The sequence below is a fragment of the Mirounga angustirostris genome, unplaced genomic scaffold (assembly GCF_029215605.1).
Source record: "Mirounga angustirostris isolate CCGP_5_RB_7025 unplaced genomic scaffold, mMirAng1.0.hap1 SCAF_4, whole genome shotgun sequence".
NCBI classification, from domain to species: Eukaryota; Metazoa; Chordata; class Mammalia; order Carnivora; family Phocidae; genus Mirounga; species Mirounga angustirostris.
This window is the reverse complement of record NW_026991712.1, coordinates 119,049,148-119,072,006: the sequence shown is the minus strand read 5'-3', so window position 1 is coordinate 119,072,006 and position 22,859 is coordinate 119,049,148. Positions and strand designations below refer to the sequence as shown.

Here is a 22,859-nt window from a genome sequence, read left to right as displayed (position 1 = left end):
TCAGGAAAATGCAAATCAAAACTAGAATGAGATATTACCTCACACCTGTCAGAATGGTTAAAATCAAAAACACAAGAAACAACAAGTGTTGGTGAGGATGTGGAGAAGAAAGAAACTTGACTCACTGTTGGTGAGTTTGCAAATTAGTGCAGCTACTGGGAAAGACAGTATGGAGTTTCCTCAAAAAATTAAAAATAGAACTACCCTACAATCCAGTAATCACACTACTATTTATCCAAAGAATACAAAAACACTAACTCGAAAGGATATATGCACCCTATGTTTACTGCAGCATTAACTAGAATGACCAAATTATGGAAGCCACCCATGTGTCTATCAATAGATATAAATACACACACACACACACACACACACACACACATATGCACAATGGAATATTACTCAGCCATAAAAAAGAATGAAATCTTGCCATTTGCAACAACATGGATGGAGTTAGAGAGTATTATGCTAAGCGAAATAAGTCAGTCAGAGAAAGACAAATACCATATGACTTCATTCATATGTGCAACTTAAGAAAAAAAAAATGAACAAAGGGAAAAAAAAAGAGAGACAAACCAAAGACAGACTCAACTATAGAGAACAATCAGATGGTTACCAGAGGGGAGGTCAGTGTGAGATGGGTGAAATAAGTGAAGGGGATTAGGAGTACTTATCTTGTTGAGCGCTGAGTAATACATGAAACTGTTGAATCACTATATTGTACACCTGAAACTAATATAACACTGTTTGTTAACAACACAGGAATTAAAATAAAAAATGAATAAAATAAAGTAAAATATAAAATAAAAAGAGAGAACAAGATAATAGGCCAATTGATAAAAATAAATAAATAAAGACAGGATAACTGATTTTTGATGTAGCTAAAAGAACCTTGGAACAGGAAGTAGAAAATCCAGATATGAAACCCAGATCCACTGCTTACTAACTGTATGAATTTGAACACATCACATAACTTCAATAAATTTCAATTTCCTCACTTCCAGAATATCAAAAAGCTTTTTATCTTACTAGGGTCATTTCAAGATTAAATGAGATAATAGTTCTTCAATAAATAGATTTCCTTCCTTTCATTTTCTCCTCTGACGCCACCTCTATTTGGTCTTGAAGGAATTGGTTATAAACCAACTCAGAATCAGCCATCAGAAGCTCTCTGATTCTAAAGGTTTTGTAATGAGAAGTGGAATACCTGATTTTGAGGATTATCCATGGCCTTTCCTCTTCCTCTTCCTTTCTGCTCATCAGTCTTTTACTATACACTAGCACACCAGAGGGCAGGCAGAAAAATAGAGAGGACACAGTAGATTGCTTATGAAATTTTGCTAAATTGATAAGGAATAAATGATGTAAAATCAAGTAGTTGAGTTATATTTTAAGAGGTAAATCAATATGGCCAGACTATAGGACACTTTTAACAATCCCTTTGAGTGGACAGAAAACTTAATGTAGTCATTTCATGAAAAAAAATTCCAAATTTTATATTCAAAATAACAAACCAGAAAAGAATCCTAGGGGTCACTGTCAATCATTTTCCAAAGACATGCCAGTTTTTTTGCTACAGGAAAAAGCCTACATGATTTTGAGTATCTCTGCAATAAAGGAAATAGAGGTTATTATCCCCTTCATGAAGAAGGCTGTGGAGCCGGTGCCTCTAAAATATTTAGTCTAGTTCTGTTTGCTATAATGGCAGGAATACATAATGAAACTGGAGGCCAGCCAGAGAAAAGAAGCCAAATTGGCAGGTGAAAGGAAGACTAGAAGCACTTAAATTCTTAGAAAAGAGTCCAGCATATTCCTGATAGGAATCAGCATATTCCTGATAAGTCATAAATAGTTTAAGTTATCAAAGGCCTATTATATGCTGGGGACTGACTAGAATGCTTCCCTTTTTTGCAGCCTATTTCAAATTATCACCTCCAATATATCTCATATGCATACACTTCTCTTCTATCCACTGCCATCACCCTGGCTCAAGTCATCTTTCTTTCTCATTGAGGCTACTGCAATAGCATTCTAACTGGTCACCCTCTTCTACTCTGCTCCTCATAACCATGTTCCAACTTCCCAATCCATTGCCACCAGCGTGCTTGTGAAACACAAATTAAATCTTGTCATTGGCTTACATAGAATACTTCAATGATTTTCCAACTACTTCAGGATCAAGTCCAAAGTAAAAACATGGCCCCAAAAGATTCGGCTCCTCCCTCCTTTACTAGTAGCCCCTCACTTTACTTTTCCTTTGGCTCACCAAGGTCTATCCACACTGGCTCTCTTTCAGTTCCCAGAACAGCCAAATGCTTTCCCATATAAAAGTCACCACCACCACCACCACCATTACAGCTTAAATTTCTCAAGTTTTTATTATGTGAATGGCTCTGTGCTAAGTGCTTTGAGTGCATTACCATGTTTAATCCTCACAAGAAACTCTTTGAAGTAGTTACTATTTTTATCATTTTACTGTTGAGAAAACAAATATGTAGAGAAATTAAGTAATTTCTCTAAAGCAAAATAAGACCAAAGGTGGAAATCTGTTATATTGCATATTCCAGGAATGTTCTTTCTCCCCACTCTTCCCTAGCTAGATCATACCATGCTTTATGGTTACAACTCGTATGTCATTTCCTCAAAACAGACCTCTCACTTTCTGATCTAAATTTGGCACCTCTGTTACAGTCCCTTAAACTTTTCCTCTATAGAATGTATCATAGTTTATAATTATGTATTCTTTATGCAGGTATTTATTTAAAATCTGTCAAACCTCCAAGAGACTATAAATTTCATGAAGGCAAGGATAATATGAATATAAATATAAATATCTGCTGAATAAATGATTGAAGAAAGTCCTCCAATATTCTAAGAATGAGGTGTTGAATCACTCCATAGGAGAGTCTGAATGTTAGAAACTCTATTAAAATATTTTTGCCTGCAAAGAAAGCTGTCCCCTTATAATGTCTATCTACTGATCCTAGTTCTCTTGATCAATACTAAAAAACTAGATTCTTTTCTCTTTTATACCTCTTCAAATACTTTTAGCCTAGAAAGTTAAAGACAAAGAGGACTGGCAATTAACATGGGATAATTCCAGATTCATAAAAAAATAGTATGCTAGAGTGAAGAGGATGAGGGGCATCTTTTGGAATTACAGACTTTTTAGGGTACATTTATAGAAATTAATTATTTGCCTACAGTAAATGAATGTAAGAAGTATATAGACATGAAATATAGGTGGGGCTACTGCGCTTGGCATGCTGTATCACAAACTGGGTTCTAATTTGTATAGATCTAGAAAGAAACAAAACTGGAGGAAGTCCAGTTAAAGGTAATTAAAAGACTGTACAAAAAGATTGGGAAAAGTAAAAACTAGCTATGCAATTACAACTAACTTTAGATATCCCCAAATTACAAGACTGATGTCAGGAAGTGCAATCATATCTTCCCATATCTCTTATGAGTTTTGTTAACAAAACTCTGGATTAGATGAGCTATATTTCTAAGATTTTAAAATTAATAAGATAAAATAAAAGCTGGAGATTACCAAGAGCCAAAATAAAATGTTCTTTAGGCATTTTATATATTTTAATTAACTCAATATAGTCACTGAAGTTTTTTCTTTTTAAGTCTATCTCCCATCCTTAATGACAAAGATAGAACCTCAAAGATGAAAAGGTCCTCTTGTTTGATAATATATTTGATGTTTGAAGTCTCTCTACAACTTGTAGTCCAAGTGGCTGTTAGCTAACAAGTAAATATCCTCAGCTATATTAAATGACTTGATGATGGGGCAATCCTTAAATCATCACATACACTTTAAATATCTTATAACTTTGTCAGTTATACCTCAATAAAGCTGGGGTATGATGTTTTGGATTTTGAGATTTAGATTTTGAGTTTGGATCTCTAGGTTTAAATCTCAGTTCTGTGATTTATTAGCTATGTAACTTTGAACAGGTTACTTACTGTGCTTCAGTTTCCTCATTTCAAAAACTGGAATAACAAAATGTGTCTTTTAAAATTGTTTGAGAATTAAATGCAAAGCCACAATATTAAACATCACTTTGTATTATGCTTGGCATATAGCAAATGCTCAATAAATGTTAATCTCCCTCTAATAATAGGAATCCAGTCTCTGCCAAGACAGTCCATTTCCACTTTAGACAGAACTGGCACTGGGTTCTTATACTGTATGGAACTAGTCCGACACTACTAATAAGTAATAACACTTAGAAGTTTAATATACGATGTTATATTAAGAAACGATGCTCTTGGGGTGCCTGGGTGGCACAGTCGGTTAAGTGTCCGACTCTTGGTTTCTGCTTAGGTCATGATCTCAGGGTTGTGAGATCAAGCCCCACATCTGGCTCTGGGCTCAACACTAAGTCAGCTTCAGATTCACTCTCCCTTTTTTTCTGCCCCTCCAGCTCATGCCTCGCTCACTCTCATTCAAATAAATAAATAAATAAATCTTAAAAAAAAAATTGGTATTTTTAACTTCGGCTATTAATTCTAGTTTATATATATTTCTTAACAATTTGTCACTCAGAAATGGTAGAATTTAATCTCTTTGAGTGACCTTGGAGAAATATGAGTTACAATTATATTTGAGAAGAACTCTTGAATAATCTTATTGATGTAAATGTTCCACTGGAATTACCTTCTCAGTAAAAACAAGAACAAAAAATTCTCTTTCTAGTGATTAAGGATTAATTGGTATGGCAATGATCTTTTAAGACTAAAGGGATTCTCTCCTTATTTTTTTTTAAGAATTAATGACAAAAAATAAGAGTATCAGAAATGTATTGCTGTTTTATCACAAGACCAGGAAATATAATTGTTGATTACTTGATATTGCAAAACAATTTTTTAGAAAAGTTTATTTTTATTTAAGTCATAAGATAGGTTAGAAGGAAAAGAATTTGCTCATTTAACTATTAAATGGTACCACTTGTTTTGTGATAACCCAGCGCACTTTGTAAATAAATTCACTTGCCTTGCATCAATGTAATTTACTACTTTATAGATGTTATATGTGTTCATTTGTTAGAAAATATTTTAGTTGGCTTTCTCCAGTACAGATAATAAAATTATTTCTAACATATATGATTCAAATACAACACAAAGTCTCCTACTACTACAGAAATGTAAATTTAAACAAATCAAACTTTTTTTGAAGAAAGAAATTACAATATGCTTTCCAATACTTTACCTCTTAGCTTAATCTTCCAAATCTAAAGAAAAATATTTTCAAACTTAATAGCTTACTATTTTATGGCTTGGTAAGTTATAGCTTTTTAATAATGAAAAATGCTAAGGTCAAATTTAGATTGAAATGATCAGAACTAAAATTAAAGACCAAATATTAAAAATAAGAATGCTCCTCGTATTATAAATATAATTTATATTGGACAAAAATATCAGTAACTCTATTTTCCCTCATTTCTCTTGTAGAGTAGGTTTTATCTGTTATATCACAAGTGACTTTAAATTTGTAGGAGCTAAGAATTTTTTTTTTTAAAGATTTTATTTATTTATTTGACAGAGACAGAGACAGCAAGAGCAGGAACACAAGCAGGGGGAGTGGGAGAGGGAGAAGCAGGCTTCCCGCTGAGCAGGGAGCCCGATGTGGGACTCGATCCCAGGACTCTGGGATCATGACCTGGGCCAAAGGCAGCCGCTTAACGACTGAGCCACCCAGGCGCCCGGAGCTAAGAATTTTTTATTCTGAATTTTATTAAGCACAGATGATGGTTAACATGACTCCTAAACATGCTTACAGATGACAGTAAAAATAAAAGAGCATAAAATAAGCTTACTGTTTCACCAATCTTTCCAATGTTTCCTTGATCTCCTACTTCGCCCTGTTAATATAAAGATGTAAAAATGATTATTTTTCAAACAAGATCACTCATGACATTCCTTCCATTTTCATTTAATGTAATTAGTCAAATTCTTAAAAAAAGCAAAGAAAGCCTTATTCAAAACTCTGTTATAGTATTTCTGTGGAACATAGTCTTTCTACTATTGCTTAAAAGACCCAGACTTGATGAAGATATATATATACATATATGCATAGATATGTATATATATATAACAAATAGATAATATATATATATTTAGTGAAGTTACATTAATTTGTAGATTTCTGTCCAGTGAAATGGACAGCCCCCCAAATTGTGGCTTATTCTCCTATATCTCACCACAAATTTAACAATTTATTAAACTGCATATCTATCCAAATAAAGATATAGACATAAACACAGTCACAGTTATAGATATTTATAGACACAGATCTCTAGATGTAGATCTAGATATAAAGATATATAACTTTTCAAATGCTATTTGAGCCAGTTTTAACATATCACTGGTTCCCTTATTAATAAGTTGAATAAAATCTTAGATGTTCATTTTATATTTTTAGAAAGTAATAATTTTATCTTTCTGAAAACTATACTTTATAACTCCTAATAAGTCAGCTACTTTACCTTTAAGCCTTCTGGTCCTGGTTCACCTGCAAAACCCTTTTGACCTGGTTTTCCCTAGAAGAGAACAGAAAAAAAGAGATACATTTAATCATTTTCATTTTTGGAAACTTCCAAACATTTATGAAATTCAGACCATTCTATGAGATGAAACCCTTCAAAATCACTTGATAAATGTATTTTAGCATACCCACTAGTATTCATTCTGCGGTCTTTAACTGTCTACTATGAGCCCTGCACAGTTCTAGGGGTTGGGGATTGAGGAATGCACTAAGCCTACCTGCCTTCATAGAGCTTACATTCTAATGAGGATGATACCATTTAATAAAATAAGTAAAATATATAGTATGTTAGGTAGTGGTAAATGTGAATGACATAGAGTTAAGCAAGGAAGGGGGATATAAACTGTTGTGGGAGTTTTGTTCAAATTTATGATAAGCTTGACAAGGAAGACCTCACTGAGAAGATGGCAGCTGAGTAAAGACTCACAAGGGACAAGTTATATGACTATCTGAAGGGAGAATATTCCAAGCAGAGGAAAAGAGCATGTGTAAAGGCCCTGAGCCAAGAATGTGACTGGTGTGTTGAAGAAACCATGAAGAGTCAATAAAGCTGGTGCCGAGTAAGAAAGGAGATTAGTAAGAAGATGAGGTCAAAGAAAGGAATGGGGAATGAGAAGCCAGGTCATGTAGGGCCTGGAGGGTTACAGTTAGGGCTTTGCTTTTTACTCTGAATGAAGCAGGAAGACTTAGAAAAGCTTTGAGAAAAGTAGTGTCATTATCTATGTTTTAAAAGGATCACTTTGGTGCAAGGGTGGAAGCAGGCAGTCCAAAGAGGCCTGAAATAATCCAAGTGAAAGATGAAAGTGGCATAGACCAGGGTGGTAACAGAGGAGGTTGTGAGTATATAATTTGAAGGTAGAGCTTACAGGATTTGCTGACAGGTCAAGTGTAAAATGTGAGAGAAAGAGAAGAATCAAGAATAAACTCAAGATTTTAATCTAAGTAAGAGACTAAATGAAATGAGGAAGACTCTAAGAAGAAAGGTTTGGAGGGTAAATTGAGAGCTCAGTTGTGGACACTGTAGTTTGATAGTCTTGTTAGATATTTAAAGTAGAGAGATCTCGTGGTAGTTTTACATGTCCAGAGATTCAGAGGGTAGAAAATTCTGATCTGAACATATGATTTGGGCAATCACCAGCATTCTGATTGTATTTAAAGCCCTAAGACTGGACCACCTCATCTAGGAGTGAGTGTAAATAGAAAAGAGACCAAGTCCACAAACCAACCCCTGGGTTTTGTGGATTTACAAAATTTTGGAATTTGAAGAAATGAGGAAAATATGCACATTTCCTGCCAGAGAGTTAGGAAGAAAATCATGTAAGTGAAGAAAGTGCTTCCAGGAGGAGGGTGTGATCTTGTCAAATGACCATTGAATTCAGCAACATGGAAGTCACTGATGACCTTCATAAGATCATTTGTTTTGGAGTGGTGGGAACAAGAATGGTTTCAGCAGATAGGGTGAGGAGAAAAACTGTAAAGAGCACGTATAGACAATACTTCTGAAAATTTTTTACTGAAAAGGTAAGAAGAAAAAGGTAACACCTGGAAGAAAACCTGGGATCAGTATGTTTTGTTTTATGGTTTTCAAGCTGGAAGAACTAATAGCATCTTTCTTTGCTGATAGGATTGATCCATTAGAGAAAACGAAATTAAGATGCAGGTGAAAGTGGGAAATAGCTGGGTCAATGTTCTTCAGTAGGCCAAAGGGTAAGATATTTAGTACACAAGTGGAAGATTTGACCTTAGCTAGAAAAATGGCCTCTTCATCCACAATAACAGGAGGGAAGGCCAAGTAAATGGATAGATAAAGAGAAGATAGAAGCAATAGTAGAAACTTGTTGAAGTTCTCTGAATACTTCAATCTTCTCAGGGAACTAGGATGCAAAGTAATGGGCTAAGAATGAAAATTAGAGAGAAATGAATGTAGTTGAGAAGAGAGAAAGTGTAAAATAATAATTAGAAAATTAAAAGTAAATGAGAGGGGCTGGGGGCTGGGGGGTTAAGCGTCTGCCTTCAGCTCAGGTCATGATCTCAGGTCCTGGGATGGAACCCTGCATCAGGCTCCCTGCTCAGCAGGGAGTCTGCTTTTCCCTCTGCCCCTCCCAACCTTGTGTGCATGCTCTCTTTCTCTCTCAAATAAATAAATAAAATCTTTAAAAAAAAAAGTAAATGACTATGGGAATAAACTTCAGAATGCAATCAAGGGGATGATTTAGTGTTTTAAGCATGAGGAGGGATGTGAGGTCTCTGAGGAAAACAGGAATAATGGAAAGGCAATAGGATCACTAGCTTAAATTTCCTATTGGGACTGTTGGATTGGTTACACGAGAGAATGAACTAGAAAGAAAGGAGATTATGGTTGAGGAGTGAGAAATAAGGAGGTGCTATTACTGGTAATGACAACGTAAAGGTTATGACTACAGCAGGTAGTGCCTAAAGAGAGTAGAGAATAAGATCACTGAAGAAGAGGAAGTCAAAATCCCAGATATTGGTAAATCAATCCATAGTATGTGGTTTCTAGCATCAAACTGGTATCTGATTATACAAAATTTGATTAAGGAGATCACTATGCCACAATCAATGTGTGTGACAAATTCAAATCTAAGAGTAAAAAACACGTGGGGGGCAATTGCTAAACAGAATACTAATTTATAATACCTATTAGGTATTATAGATTTGGATTTTATTATTCCTATCCATTAACAAATACTCTTATTTTTTCTTTCTTAAAACAAAACAAAACAATCCTCCAGCTTTCATTGTATTTTGACTACATGTAAAAACTTTAGCAACTTAAAAATTATATTTAGGACTTTGATCAAAAAAGTTGCTCTAATTTTTACCTCCGCCTTGCTTGGAATTGTCTAGTGGTTTTCTACCGAGCACAAAGAAAAGCAAAGAATAAAAAATCATCCTATTATTGTGAAATATCAATTGCTCTCTAAACAGAGATAGGAGAAGAAATGTAATTAAGAGTCTGAATTACTAGATTTGTCTATGATATTTACCAAAAAGTTTTAAAATGATACACTTTATTCACATTGTTTTGGAAAAAGCCTTAGTGAGAATATTTCTTTCATCTCTAATAATGTAATACTCAAGCATTACAGTATATTAAGAAATAGTTATACATCATATCTACATTATGAAAGGAATCTCACTGGAATCTGTATCAGCACATTTAAAATCTCTTTGAAGTCAAGAAATTCAGGGCATCAGTGCTGGAGTCATTACTTCTGGTCCTGTTTAAGTTCTGCCATATTTGGTTTATCTTGAGCATGTTACACTTGAGCACGTAAGAGTAAGGTCTTATTTTAATATTTTTAAAATGTGGACAATATCCTGTAGGGCTGTTTGCAGGATTAGAGATGAGTTATGTGACATACTTAGAGAAATACTAGGCTTAAATTGATCTTCACCCAATAGTAGCAACAATAGTAATACATATTAAGGCTAAGTTGATAAGAGGCAAATGCAGTTCTCCTGTTTTCTAGAGAAGTAAATTTTAAATGAGATCAATTATACTGGGCTCAAATAACAATAGTCTTCCTATTATATAACTCAACTCACAAAAAATGAAATAAAAATTCTTCTTTTTCTTTAAGTGGGATAGGGGAGTATATGTGCTAGTGAGGTAAAGGTGCAAAAGAAAAATTTACTGTCTCCTTAAATGTAAAAATGTTTTAAGAATCTGCATGTTATGACGTTCTCAAGAAAAAAGAATGGGATGTATTTCATGTGAGTCTAATGGTCCCTCTTAAAATAAATGTGATACACACACTTTAATTACTTCGTAATAATGTAAGCTTTGGTCATGCATGCCCAAATTCTTAAATAACTCATTTTCAGAACTTGAAAACAGGTAATTCATATATTAGGACACAAATTATCTGAAGAAAAAGTTGACAGAAAATACATCTTGGTTTCCATAATTTTACTGGCACACTTAGAAAACAGAAATTCCCAGAATATCACTAAAATGGCTAAGGTATTTGGCTTTCTATTACATTTTGAGAAACTTTATAATTAGCACAAATTACTAAGACCGTAAAACTACTGAAGGAACAAGCAAATATGCAGTAGGCATATCATTTAAAATATTGCTGGGAAATTCCAGTTATAAGCCTATATTATTTGGATAGACTGTATGGTTATAGTGTCTTTGTCCTTTATTATAACTTAAAATTTGGTGCTATTAAAAGACATTCACATAACAGTTATTTTAAGAGAAGCACTTTTTGAAAAGTATTTATATGATACCTACTCTTGGCCCCAGTTCTCCAAAGGGTCCAACTGGTCCTTCTTCTCCCTTAAAAAAAAAAATCAGAACATATCATGGCCTGAAATAAGTATTTAAAAAGGTAAACCCTTATTCTATTTATTCTGAAATCTGAAACTCACTGAGATATGATGAAAATAATGCTGTGACTTTCTTGTATTTTTTAAAAAAGATTTTATTTATTTGAGAGAGAGAGAAAAAAAGAGACCAAGCAAGGGTGGGGGGATGGGCAGAGGGGCAGAGGGAGAAGTAGACTCCCTGCTGAGTGGGGAGTTGGAAGTGGGGCTGAATCCCAGGACCTTGAGATCATAACTTGAGCCCAAGTCAGATTCTTAATCCACCTACCCACCCAGGTTCCCCAACTTTCTTGTATTTTACTGTGCCATCCCATAACATTTTAAAATTCTGAGTAACAACCCCACATCTACACTAAAGGGGACATGCACTATTTGACTGTTTTTAAATTGGTAGATGATAAAAGTTACATATAGAAAGTTTAGAATGAATAAGAGTGAAAGTGATTAGGATATATATCACAAAATCAGGATATCTGAAGGGGGTTAATATCTAAAACATATGAAGAACTTATACAACTCAACACCAAAAGCCCAAATAATCCAATTAAAAACAAGGACCTGAATAGACAATTTTCCAAAGACAACATACAGATGGCCAACAGACATATGAAAAGATGCTCAGCACCCCTAATCATCAGGAAAATGCACATCAAAACCACAACAAAGATTAAGAATCATTGAAATCATAAATTAAGGATAACCTTTACTTTCTTGGGCTCAGTATTTCTCCCATACAGAGAGGAACTCAATTAAGTTCTTAATAGATGAAAATCAATATACCTTGGTATATTAAAAAGTTATTGGTACAGGACATGTTTGCTCTTGGCACATTTTAATACTTCATTCATTCAATAAATATGGTTTTGAGTCTTAGTTCTGTTTTCAGCCTTAGAGATACAAAGGTATATTGGATCCTACCGAATGGAGTTAATATCTAGAGCTTCTTCTTGACTAATTTATAGGTCTAATATTCTTGGGGTGAAACCAGTTAATGTCATAAAAATGCAAAATCTTGTGCATTCTTCTAAGGATCAAAAAATTTATGAGTGGATAGAGAATAGAGAAACATCAAAAAAAGAATTTTTATATATTATTCTCTAAGAAAATTAAAAATTAATAAATTTTTTATTACATTTATTGATATATTTTCTAAAACATACTGACTTTTCACCTTTAAATAAAAAGTTGATGTTACCATATCTGAATAGCATCCATAGACCTATTTAGCAACATGTATTCTATTTTATTTATTTGATCAACAAACATTTTGCTCAATTCACAATTCAATTAAAATAAAATTTACTAGGTCACAAATATAAAACAGATACAAATAGTAAATATATATTCTAGTATATATGAGTGAGATTCTAGCTCATATTCTTCAGATATTCCATGGAGGTCACTGACATAAATTACTTAATGAATTTACAACACTGCAAATGATTCCCAAATCCCATTCCATAACTGCCAAGATAAAATGATAACCTGAAATCCTCTATGGCAAAAATTGTCCACACTAAAGCAATGTTTTTCTTTAAACAAAAAATAAAAAGGGAAAATTTGAACTAAAACAATTGCTGACTGGATATTTATTTCTTCCATACCTGAAGTCCTTTGAGACCAGGTGGTCCAGGAGGCCCCCTATTTCCAAGGAGTCCCTATAAAAGCAACACAAGCACAAATAATAAAAACTTTATCTCAATTAATATTTTTCAATCAGCATTAATCTGGAGATGGTCAATACAATTTGGTACCATTCCTTTTCCATTATTAAGTTATCAAAATGAGGTCAGAGGGTAGGTGAGCAGGAAACTCCAGGGCATCCAAAAAATTGGGAAAGGTAGGATAAACATTTTTTTAAGTATGTTGGTGTTCAAATAATCTGCTCAGTATGTTACTCTTCAACCAGATACTCAGAAAAAGTACTTCTAAATTTAAAGCAATGAGTGCAATTGTTAATTTGATAATAGTACAATAAATACATAATAGAGTATCCACAAAGTCTAAAAACAGATGGAAGCGATATGCACTATTTTAATATCTGTTAAGAGACTAGCAGAATCCAGAACACATTATTTGCACTACATGTTCCTCAGCTTATTTCCCTTCTTAATACAAGCTGGTAAAAAGAGGGCAATTTGCAGAAGAAAGTAACAATCTGAATGTGATTAGGAATTTCATGATTAAAAAAACTCTTTCATTAACCAAAATCAAATCAATGTTTTTAAAAATCAAATGCTCTCTGAATAAAAATTCATTAAAATCACTTTAAAAAAATCTATTTCAGAAAACACCCTACAGTATCTATTTAACATGATGACATTTTTCTTATTCAGTTCTGTTCCCTTAACTATACAATGTGTCAGCAAAGTTTTAAGTAAATCTCTTTTAAAAACTACCTTTTGCATTATTACTTTTAGTGATTCTATAACCATTAAAAGATTTTATCTAATTTTTAAATGTAGTAAATAACTATGCCAAATAGTGAATCTATCCAGGTGGGTTTAATTTTTAGTTCCAAAATGCAGAGAGTGATAAACTGCACAAGAATCTTGTCTTCATATTATACCTTGCTCTATCATTGCTATGTTCTAATATAATCAAAAAATGAAAAATTCTTGGTCAGTTTTACAGTCTATAATATAGTATCACAAGCTTATGTATATAGCACCATTTAAGAAACTGTATGAATTTAAGCAATAACATTTTTGTGCAGCTATCTTATTTTTTTTATTGGAAGAGATGGATTAGATTATTGAAATTGATGTATGTTCTTTGATGCAAGTCCAACATACATTTGCAAAAGCATCCTAATTTTACTTAGGGAAACACTTTCTCCTCACTCAGCCCACATGATTGAGGGGAGGTGAGTCCACCCCTGACTAAATTTGAGGGTTGACATGTGACATGTACCTAAGTCAGTCAGCATATCCTATACCCTAGAAACAGTGATTAGTTCAGTAATGAGCCAGAAACCCAAGTCAGTCCAACTAAAGGAAATTTTAGACTACAGTGGAACAGCTGGGAGTAGCATTAAGGATGATGTAAACCTCTTTGACATCGGCCACAGCAACTTCTTTCAAGATATATCTCCAAAGGCTAGTGAAACAAAAGCAAAAATGAACTTTTGGGACTTCATCAAGATAAAAAGCTTTTGCACAGCAAAGGAAACAGTCAACAAAACAAAGAGGCAACCCACAGAATGGGAGAAGATATTTGCAAATGACACTACAGATAAAGGGCTGGTATCCAAGATCTATAAAGAACTTCTCAAACTCAACACCCAAAAAACAAATAATCAGGTCAAAAAATGGGCAGAAGACATGAACAGACACTTCTCCAAAGAAGACATACAAATGGCTAACAGACACATGAAAAAAATGTTCATCATTAGCCATCAGGGAAATTCAAGTCAAAGCCACACTGAGATACCACCTTACACCAGTTAGAATGGCAAAAATGGACAAGGCAAGAAACAACAAATGTTGGAGAGGTTGTGGAGAAAGGGGAACCCTCTTACACTGTTGGTGGGAATGCAAGTTGGTACACCCACTTTGGAAAACAGTGTGGAGGTGTCTCAGAAAATTAAAAATAGAGCTACCCTATGACCCAGCAATTGCACTGCTGGGTATTTACCCCAAAGACACAGATGTAGTGAAAAGAAGGGCCATATGCACCCCAATGTTCATAGCAGCAAGGTCTGCAATAGCCAAACTGTGGAAAGAGCCGAGATACCCTTCAACAGATGAATAGATAAAGAAGATGTGGTCCATATATATACAATATAATAGTACTCAGCCATCAGAAAGGATGAATACCCAATATCTGCATCAACATGGGTGGAACTGGAGGAGATTATGCTAAGTGAAATAAGTCAAGTGGAGAAAGTCAATTATCATATGGTTTCACTTATTTGTGGAACATAAGGAAGAGCATGGAGGACATTAGGAGAAGGAAGGGAAAAATGAAGGGGGCGGAAATCAGAGGGAGAGATGAACCATGAGAGACTATGGACTCTGAGAAACAAACTGAGGGTGTTAGAGGGGCGGGTAGAGATGCGTTAGCCCGGTGATGGGTATTAAGGAGGGCTGTGATGGGTATTAAGGAGGGCACGTACTGCATGGAGCACTGGGTGTTATACGAAAACAATGAAGCGTGGATCACTACATCAAAAACTAATGATGTATTGTGTAGCGACTAACATAACATAATAAAATACAATTTAAAAAAAAAAGGATGATGTAAACCTAAAGAGTAGAAAACCAGGAAGTGGAGAGAGCCGGAGAATGAAATCCATAAATTAACAAATGAAAAGAGCAGGACTAATTGGATTCTAATGATACTGTTTGTGGTCCTGGATTTAGTTGTTTGAATTCCTAAACTTTTCTCATATTTATATAATCACGTTTAAACTGTGTTTTCATTACTTACAACTGAAAGAATTCTGACTGATAAAATGATTTCTAACTCTTTAATATCCAAAATACTCTTCTAGATCTCTAAGTGATACGTTTTAAGTATTTAGACTGACTTACGGTATGGAATCAGAATGCTCTGATATTTCCATTGCATCACAGGACAGCTAATGTTTAATTATTTAATTCATTGTTCATTCATTTTTTCATCCAACATTTATTACTTTTCTACTATGCATTAGATCCAATAAACAGCACAACATTAGGCCCTGAGTATACAAAGATGAAGCACAGTTCCTAATCGCAATGAACTCATAATTTCTTAAGGATGAGGACACTTTAAAATAAAAATTAGTAAATAAGAGTTGTAATAGAAGTAGAAGCAGAAGGAAAGTATAATGGGAACTTACATGAAAGAGCAAAATCTTTTCTGGGAGGGTCAGAAATTTTTTTTCAAAGATTTTATTTATTTATTTGACAGATAGATACATAGAGAGGGAACACAAGCAGGGGGAGTGGGAGAGGGAGAAGCAGGCTTCCCACAGAGCAGGGAGCCTGATGCAGGGCTCGATCCCAGGACCCTGGGATCATGACCGGAGCTGAAGGCAGATGCTTAACGACTGAGCCACCCAGGTGCCCCAAGGGTCAGAAATTTTTTAATGTTATGCTTAGTTATGATAGGCTAATAAAAACTTATAGCATAAAATAAGCAGACACCACACAATTATTAACAACTTCTGGGGCTCAAAATATATTGACAAATATACAATTTTAGATTATTGTATATGTGTAAGAAACTGGCTCAGCTCCATATCCAGGGTGTAACTAGCAGGGGGCTGAGTGATCAAAGAAAACTAGGTTCCCCTATTCTCTCATTGCAGCTATTTACTCTGCACAAGTGGTACCACTGTCCAAGAAACAAAAAATGACTCTCAGGAAACAGATAAACTCTTTTTCCTTTCTCTTCCAAGACCAATTTACAAACTTAAAAAGGTTATAAAAGCTGAGTTTAAAAAAAAAAAAAAGAACTAGTTATATGCTCTTTATAAGAAACACACATAAAACAAAAATACTGGGAGATTTAAAGTCCAAAAAGTAGAAAAAGATATTCAAGAGATTCACCAGCCCCAAAATAGCTGAAATAATCATATTAATGTAAGATATAACAGACTTTAAGGTAAAACAGATTATTAGAGTTAAGAGAGTCACTAAATAATGTGTTCATCAGGAAGAAATTAAAAACTCTCAATTTTTAGGCAACTAATAAATTCCAAATACATGAAGTAAAAACTAATAGATAAATAAAGATAAATTGAGAAATCTAAAATTAGAGAGGGGAATTTTAATACATCTTTCAGAAATTAGTAGATCTAGTGGATAAAAACCAGTAGAAATAGAGAAGACTGAAATAGTAAAATTACTTGATCTAATGGCCATATGTAGAACAGTGAATCCCCAAGTTGGAGTTTACAAATTCTTTACAAGGACATGTGGCAGATTTGTGAAAATGAACCTCAAGAAAGAAAAAAGGCCATAAATGTCTACCAACAGTCATATTGATTAGACAATTATATCTACATAGTGGGTTACTATGCAGTAAAAATAAATAAGCTGTAATTACATACATCAACCTAGAGCACAGGGAAAAGATAAGACTGAGTGGCAGGAGCAAATCACTGAAGATTTTATGGAGTATGATTCCATCTATATGAATTTCCAAAACAAGCAAAACAACGAATATTGTGAGAGTGTATACACAGATAGTAAAAGTATGGCAAAAACAAGAGAGTGGTTAGCTATAAATGCAAGAAGGGAAGAGACAGACGTGATTAGTGAGGGATACTCAAGAAGCTTATAATGGTCTATTTCTTAATGTTAATAAAGTTTGTTTTATTATCATTGTTTAAACTGTGTGCATGTTTCATATTTGTCATGTTAAATACACAAATTCTTTTTTTTTTAATTGGAAATATATAGAATCTGAAGTTGAGTCTGGACTTGATCCAGCTCTGAACATTCCTAGGGCTATAACCTGAGTTTCCTTATCTGTTAGAATCATGTTACCATCATCATCATAAGGTTATTGCAAGAAAGAAAAGGGTACCTTGAATATAACAGGGACTCAATAATTATTAGTTTCCTTCTCCTTATGCACTGCATGTTGATTAGTGTTTTCAACAGTCTTTGAACTGATATTGCACTATCTACCCTATATATTCACCACATTCATATTTATAATTTGCTATTGTTATTCTTCCAAAAATATCTTTTATCATCTCACTCCTCTTAAAATCTTCCATAGAGTAAGAGTAGAGTTTTTGCATATAACTGGAGTTAAGTTGTTGTCAGCTTGAAATAGATTGCTATAACTATAAGAGGTTTTATGTAAGCCCCACTGTAACCACAAAGTATCTATAAAAGATACACAAAAGAAAATGAGAAAGGAATCAAAGCATGTCATAATAAAAATTCAATGAAACACAACTGAAGACAGGAGAGAGAAGAGGAACAAAGAAGCTATAAGACAAAACAATTGCAATTAATAAATGGCAACAGTAAGTCTTTCCTTATTAGTAATTACTTTAAAGGTAAATGGATTAAAGTCTGCAATCAAAAGACTTAGAGTGGCTGAATGGATTTTAAAAAAGATCCAACTATATGATATCTACAAGAGACACACTTTGGATTTAATGCCATATGTCAGATGAAAGTGAAACATGGAAAAAGATATCCCATGCAAATGATAACCAAAAGAAAGGTGTGGCTATATGTACATCAAACAAAACAGACTAAGTCAAAAACTGTCATAAGAGCCAAAGAAAAACATTAACTAATGACAAAAGGGTCAATTTGCCAGAAAGACATAACAATTATAAATAAATAAGCACCCAATATCAGATACCCAAATACATGAAGCAATTATTGACAGAACTGAAGGAAGGAAGAGAAAGAAACACAATAAATGCAAAAGATTCCAATGCCTTATTTTCAATAATTGACAGAACAACCAGACAGAAGATCAACAAAGGAACAGAAGACTTGAACAACACTAAAAATCAAATGGACCTAATAAACATAAAGAACATTCCACTCAAAGCAGAATACACTTTCTTTTCAAGCACATATGGAACATTTTCCAGTACAGATCAAATAGATCATATTTTAGGCCACAAAACAAGTCAACACATATAATAAAATAGAAATTATACCAACTATCCTTTCTGACCTTAATGGAATGAAACTAGAAATCAATAGCAGAAGGAAAACTGAAAAAGTCACAGATAGGAGGAAATTAAACAACACACTCCTGAAGAACCAATGGGTCAAAGAAGAAATCAAAAGGGAAATTATATCATGGAACACTTCATCTAAAACTAATGATGTAATGTATGGGGATTAACATAAGAATAAAATAAAATAAATGTGAAAAAAAAAAAAGCACAATGCACTCCCTTAAAAAAAAAAAAAGAAAGAAAATATCTTGGGACAAATGAGAATGAGAACACAATATACCTCCATTTATGGGATGCATAAAAATAGTACTAAGAGGGAATTTTAAAATGGTAAACACCTACATTAAAAAAGAAGAAAGATCTCAAATAAGCTACCTAACTCTATACCTCAGGAAACTAGAAAAAGAACAAACTAAGCCCAGAGTTAAGAGGTAGAAGGAAATAATAAAAATTAGAACAGAAATAAGTGAATAGAGGATAGGAAAACAATAGAAAAAAATCAACAAAACTAAAAGTCTTTTTTTTAATCAACAAAATTGATAAACCCTTAGCTAGACTAACAAAAAGACAAGACTTAAATAAAATAAAAAATGAAAGAGAAGCATAAGTACTAATATGAATAACTGCACACCAACATTTTGGTTAACCTAGAAGACACAGATAAAATTCCTAGAAACATATATCGTACCAAAACTGAATCATGAAGAAATAAAAAATCCAACAGATCTCTAACTAATAAGGAGATTGAATCAATAATAAAAAACCTCCCAACCAGGAAAAGCATAGAACCCAATGACTTCACTGGGGAATTCTACCACACATTTAAAAAAAAAAATTAATGTAAATCCCTTTCAAACTCTTTCAAAAAGCTGAAGAGAAGGGAACACACTCAAACTCATTTTATGAGGCCAACATTACTATGATACCAAAGACAGATAAAGACACTATAAGAAAAGAAAATTACATGCCAAATTCTCTGATGAATATTGGTGTAAAAATCCTCAAAAAAATACAGCAAAATGAATCTGACAGCACATTAAAGAACCATAACCAAATGGGATTCATCCCTGGGATATAAGAATTGTTTATATATGATAATCAATCAATGTGATATACCACATTAACAGAACAAAAGATAAAAATAACATAATCATGTTAATAGATGCAGAAAAAGCATTTGACAAAATTTAATACCCTTTCATGGTAAAACACTCGACAAACTAAAAATAGGAGGAAATTCCTCAATCTAATAAGGGTCATAAATGAAAAGTCCACAGTTTATATTATACTCAAGAGTGGAAAACTGAAAGCTTTTCTCTAAGATTAGGAGCAAGGCAAGAATGCTCCTTCCCACCACTTCTATCCAACATAGTATTAGAAGTCCTAGATAGAACAATTAATCAAGAAAGAAAAAAATGCACCCAAGAAGGAAAGGAAAAAGTAAAATTTCTGTTCACAGATGACATCATCTTGTATGTAGAAAATCCTAAAGATGTTACCAACATATTGTTAGAACAAATAAATGAATTCAACAAAATTGTAGAATACAAAATCAACATACAAAAATCAGCTGCATTTGTATACATTGACAACAAACAACCTGAAAAGGAAATTAAGACAATAATCCCATTTACGATAGCATCACAAACAATAAAATACTTAGGAATAAACTTAACCAAGGAGGTGAAAGACTTATACACTGAAAATTACAAAACATTGCTGACAGAAATTAAAGATAACACAATTAGTGTAAAGATATATCATGTTCATGGACAGGAAGACCTAATACTGTTAAAACATTCATACTACCAAAAGCAATCTACAGACTCAATGCAATCCCTGGCAAGAACTCAACGGCAAATATAGAAAAAATAATTCTATTATTCATATGGAACCACAAAGGACCCTGAATAGCCAAAAGAATCTTGAGAAAGAAGTATGCTGGAGGTCTCACATTTCTTGACTTCAAAATATATTAAAATGTTATAATAAAACAGTTTGGTACTGGCATAAAGACAGATATATAGGCCAATGAAACAGAACAGAGTACTCAGAAATAAAACCACACATATATGATCAAACGGTCTTTGACAAGAATGCTAAGACAATACAATGGAAAAAAAGATAGTCTCTTCCACAAATGGTGTTAGGAAAGCTGGATATGCAAATTGGATCCTTCTCTTACACCATACACATGAATCAACTCAAAATGGGTTAAAGACAAATATAAGACCTGAAACCATAGGCAGAAAGCTCTATTACTTTGGTCTTGGAATGATTTTTTGGATTTCACACAAAAGCAAAGGCAACAAAAGCAAAAATAGACTAGTAAATACTTCTGCACAGAAAGAAAACAATCAACGTAGTGAAAAGGCAGTTTACAGAATGGGAGAAAATATGTGTAAACCATAAATCTGGTAAGTGTTTAATATCTAAAATATAGAGGGAACTCCTACAACCCAACAGCAAAAACCAAATAACCCAATTAAAATAATGGCCAAAGGACTTTAACAGAAATTTCTCCAAATAAAACAAATGACCAAGTATATTTTGTAAAAATGTTCAACATCACTAATCATTGGGGAGATGCAGATCAAAGCCACCTCATACCTGTTAGAATGACTATTCTAGAGATATCACCTCATACCTGTTAGAATGACTATTATAAACAAACACAAAATAAATGTTGAAAGGATGTAGAGAAATTGGAACTCTTATGTACTATTGGTGGGAATGTAAAACAGTGCAGCCACTGTGGAAAACTGTGTGGAGACCCTCCATAAATTAAAAACAGAACTACCATGTGATCCAGCCATCCCACTTCTGGGTATTTATCCAATAGAACTGAAAGCAGGAGCTCAAAGAAATAACTGTACTCCCATGTTCAATGCAGCATTATGCAATAGCCTCTGGGTAGAAACAAGCTAAACATTCCTTGAAGGATGAATGGATAAAGAAAATGTGGATATTTAGACTACTGGGCAATGGACTGTTATTTAGCCTTAAAAAAAGAAGGAGGAACTTCCATACTGTTTTCCATAATGGCTGCACCAGTTGACATTCTCACCAGCAGTGTACAGAGTTTCTTTTTCTCTACATTCTTGCCAACACTTGTTATTTTCTTGTCTTTTTTTTCCTCCTCTTTTTAATAATAGCCAGTCTAACAGGTGTAAGGTAACATCATATTGTGGTTTTGATTTGCATTTTCCTGATGATGCGTGATACTGAGCATCTATTAAAAAAAAAAAAAAAAAGGAAATTCTAACATATGCTACGTCATGGATAAACCTTGAATACCTTATGCTAAGGGAAATAAACCAGTCACAGGAGGACAAATAATGTATAATTCTATGTATATGAGGTGTCTAAAATAGTCATCATCATAGAAGCAGAAAATAGAATGATGGCTGGTTGCTAGAGGCTGGAGGAGGTGGAAATACAGAGTTGCTGTTCAGACTGGGTACAGACTTTCAGACATGCAAGACAAAATGGTCTAGAGATTTGCTGTACAACAATATGTATATAGTTAACATTATTGTACTATACACTTAAAAATTTGTTGAGAGTAGATTTTATGTTATGTGTTTTTATCACTACAACAAAACAAAATCTTCCATGAGATTATTGGCTTATTAGCATTTAAACTTCTCAGCTTTATATTTCAGAATTGTCACAATCTGATTCCTAACTTTTTTTTAAGACAAGTGGGTTTACTTTTGCGCTCCATCCCTGTGTTCACGTTTGTACCTGTTATATAAAGACTCTCATTCCTTGACTCTACCTGGCCAAATCCAACCCATCCAACTTAAAATCCTAATTTTTCTGTAATGTTTCTCAGAAAAATGGCCATATTAGTCATTCTTTCCCCTTCCCCTGAGCTCCTTATTGTTCACTTATGTGCCGCCTAGTTATGCTTTTTTAACTTTTCACATGTGGAAATCTCACGCTTTCAGAAAATTACAAGTTCCGGGCGCCTGGGTGGCTCAGTTGGTTAAGCGACTGCCTTCGGCTCAGGTCATGATCCTGGAGTCCCTGGATCGAGTCCCGCATCGGGCTCCCTGCTCGGCAGGGAGCCTGCTTCTGCCTCTGACCCTCCCCCCTCTCATGTGCTCTCTCTCTCTCATTCTCTCTGTCTCAAATAAATAAATAAATCTTAAAAAAAAAAAAAAAGAAAATTACAAGTTCCTAACAGAAGACCATCTTTTAATCTTGTTTTCAAGTAATTGCTTAACACAGTACATTGCTCATTGTACAAACTCCTAAGTATTTCGTAGCTGACTAAATGAAGTCTGGAGAATA

The 22,859-nt window shown here is 33.7% G+C and overlaps 1 protein-coding gene across 1 annotated transcript in view; it reads right to left on the bottom strand.

Annotated features, from left to right (window-relative positions):
- Window positions 1-22,859, bottom strand: part of COL24A1 (collagen type XXIV alpha 1 chain) — a 391,649-nt gene that overhangs the window by 194,140 nt on the left and 174,650 nt on the right. The window contains exons 21-24 of the mRNA XM_064588890.1: window positions 12,517-12,570; window positions 10,821-10,865; window positions 6,498-6,551; window positions 5,829-5,873 (exon numbers count right to left, since the gene is read on the bottom strand). Of these exons, the coding sequence (XP_064444960.1) occupies window positions 5,829-5,873; window positions 6,498-6,551; window positions 10,821-10,865; window positions 12,517-12,570 (198 nt within the window). The remainder of the gene's footprint in view (window positions 1-5,828; window positions 5,874-6,497; window positions 6,552-10,820; window positions 10,866-12,516; window positions 12,571-22,859) is intronic.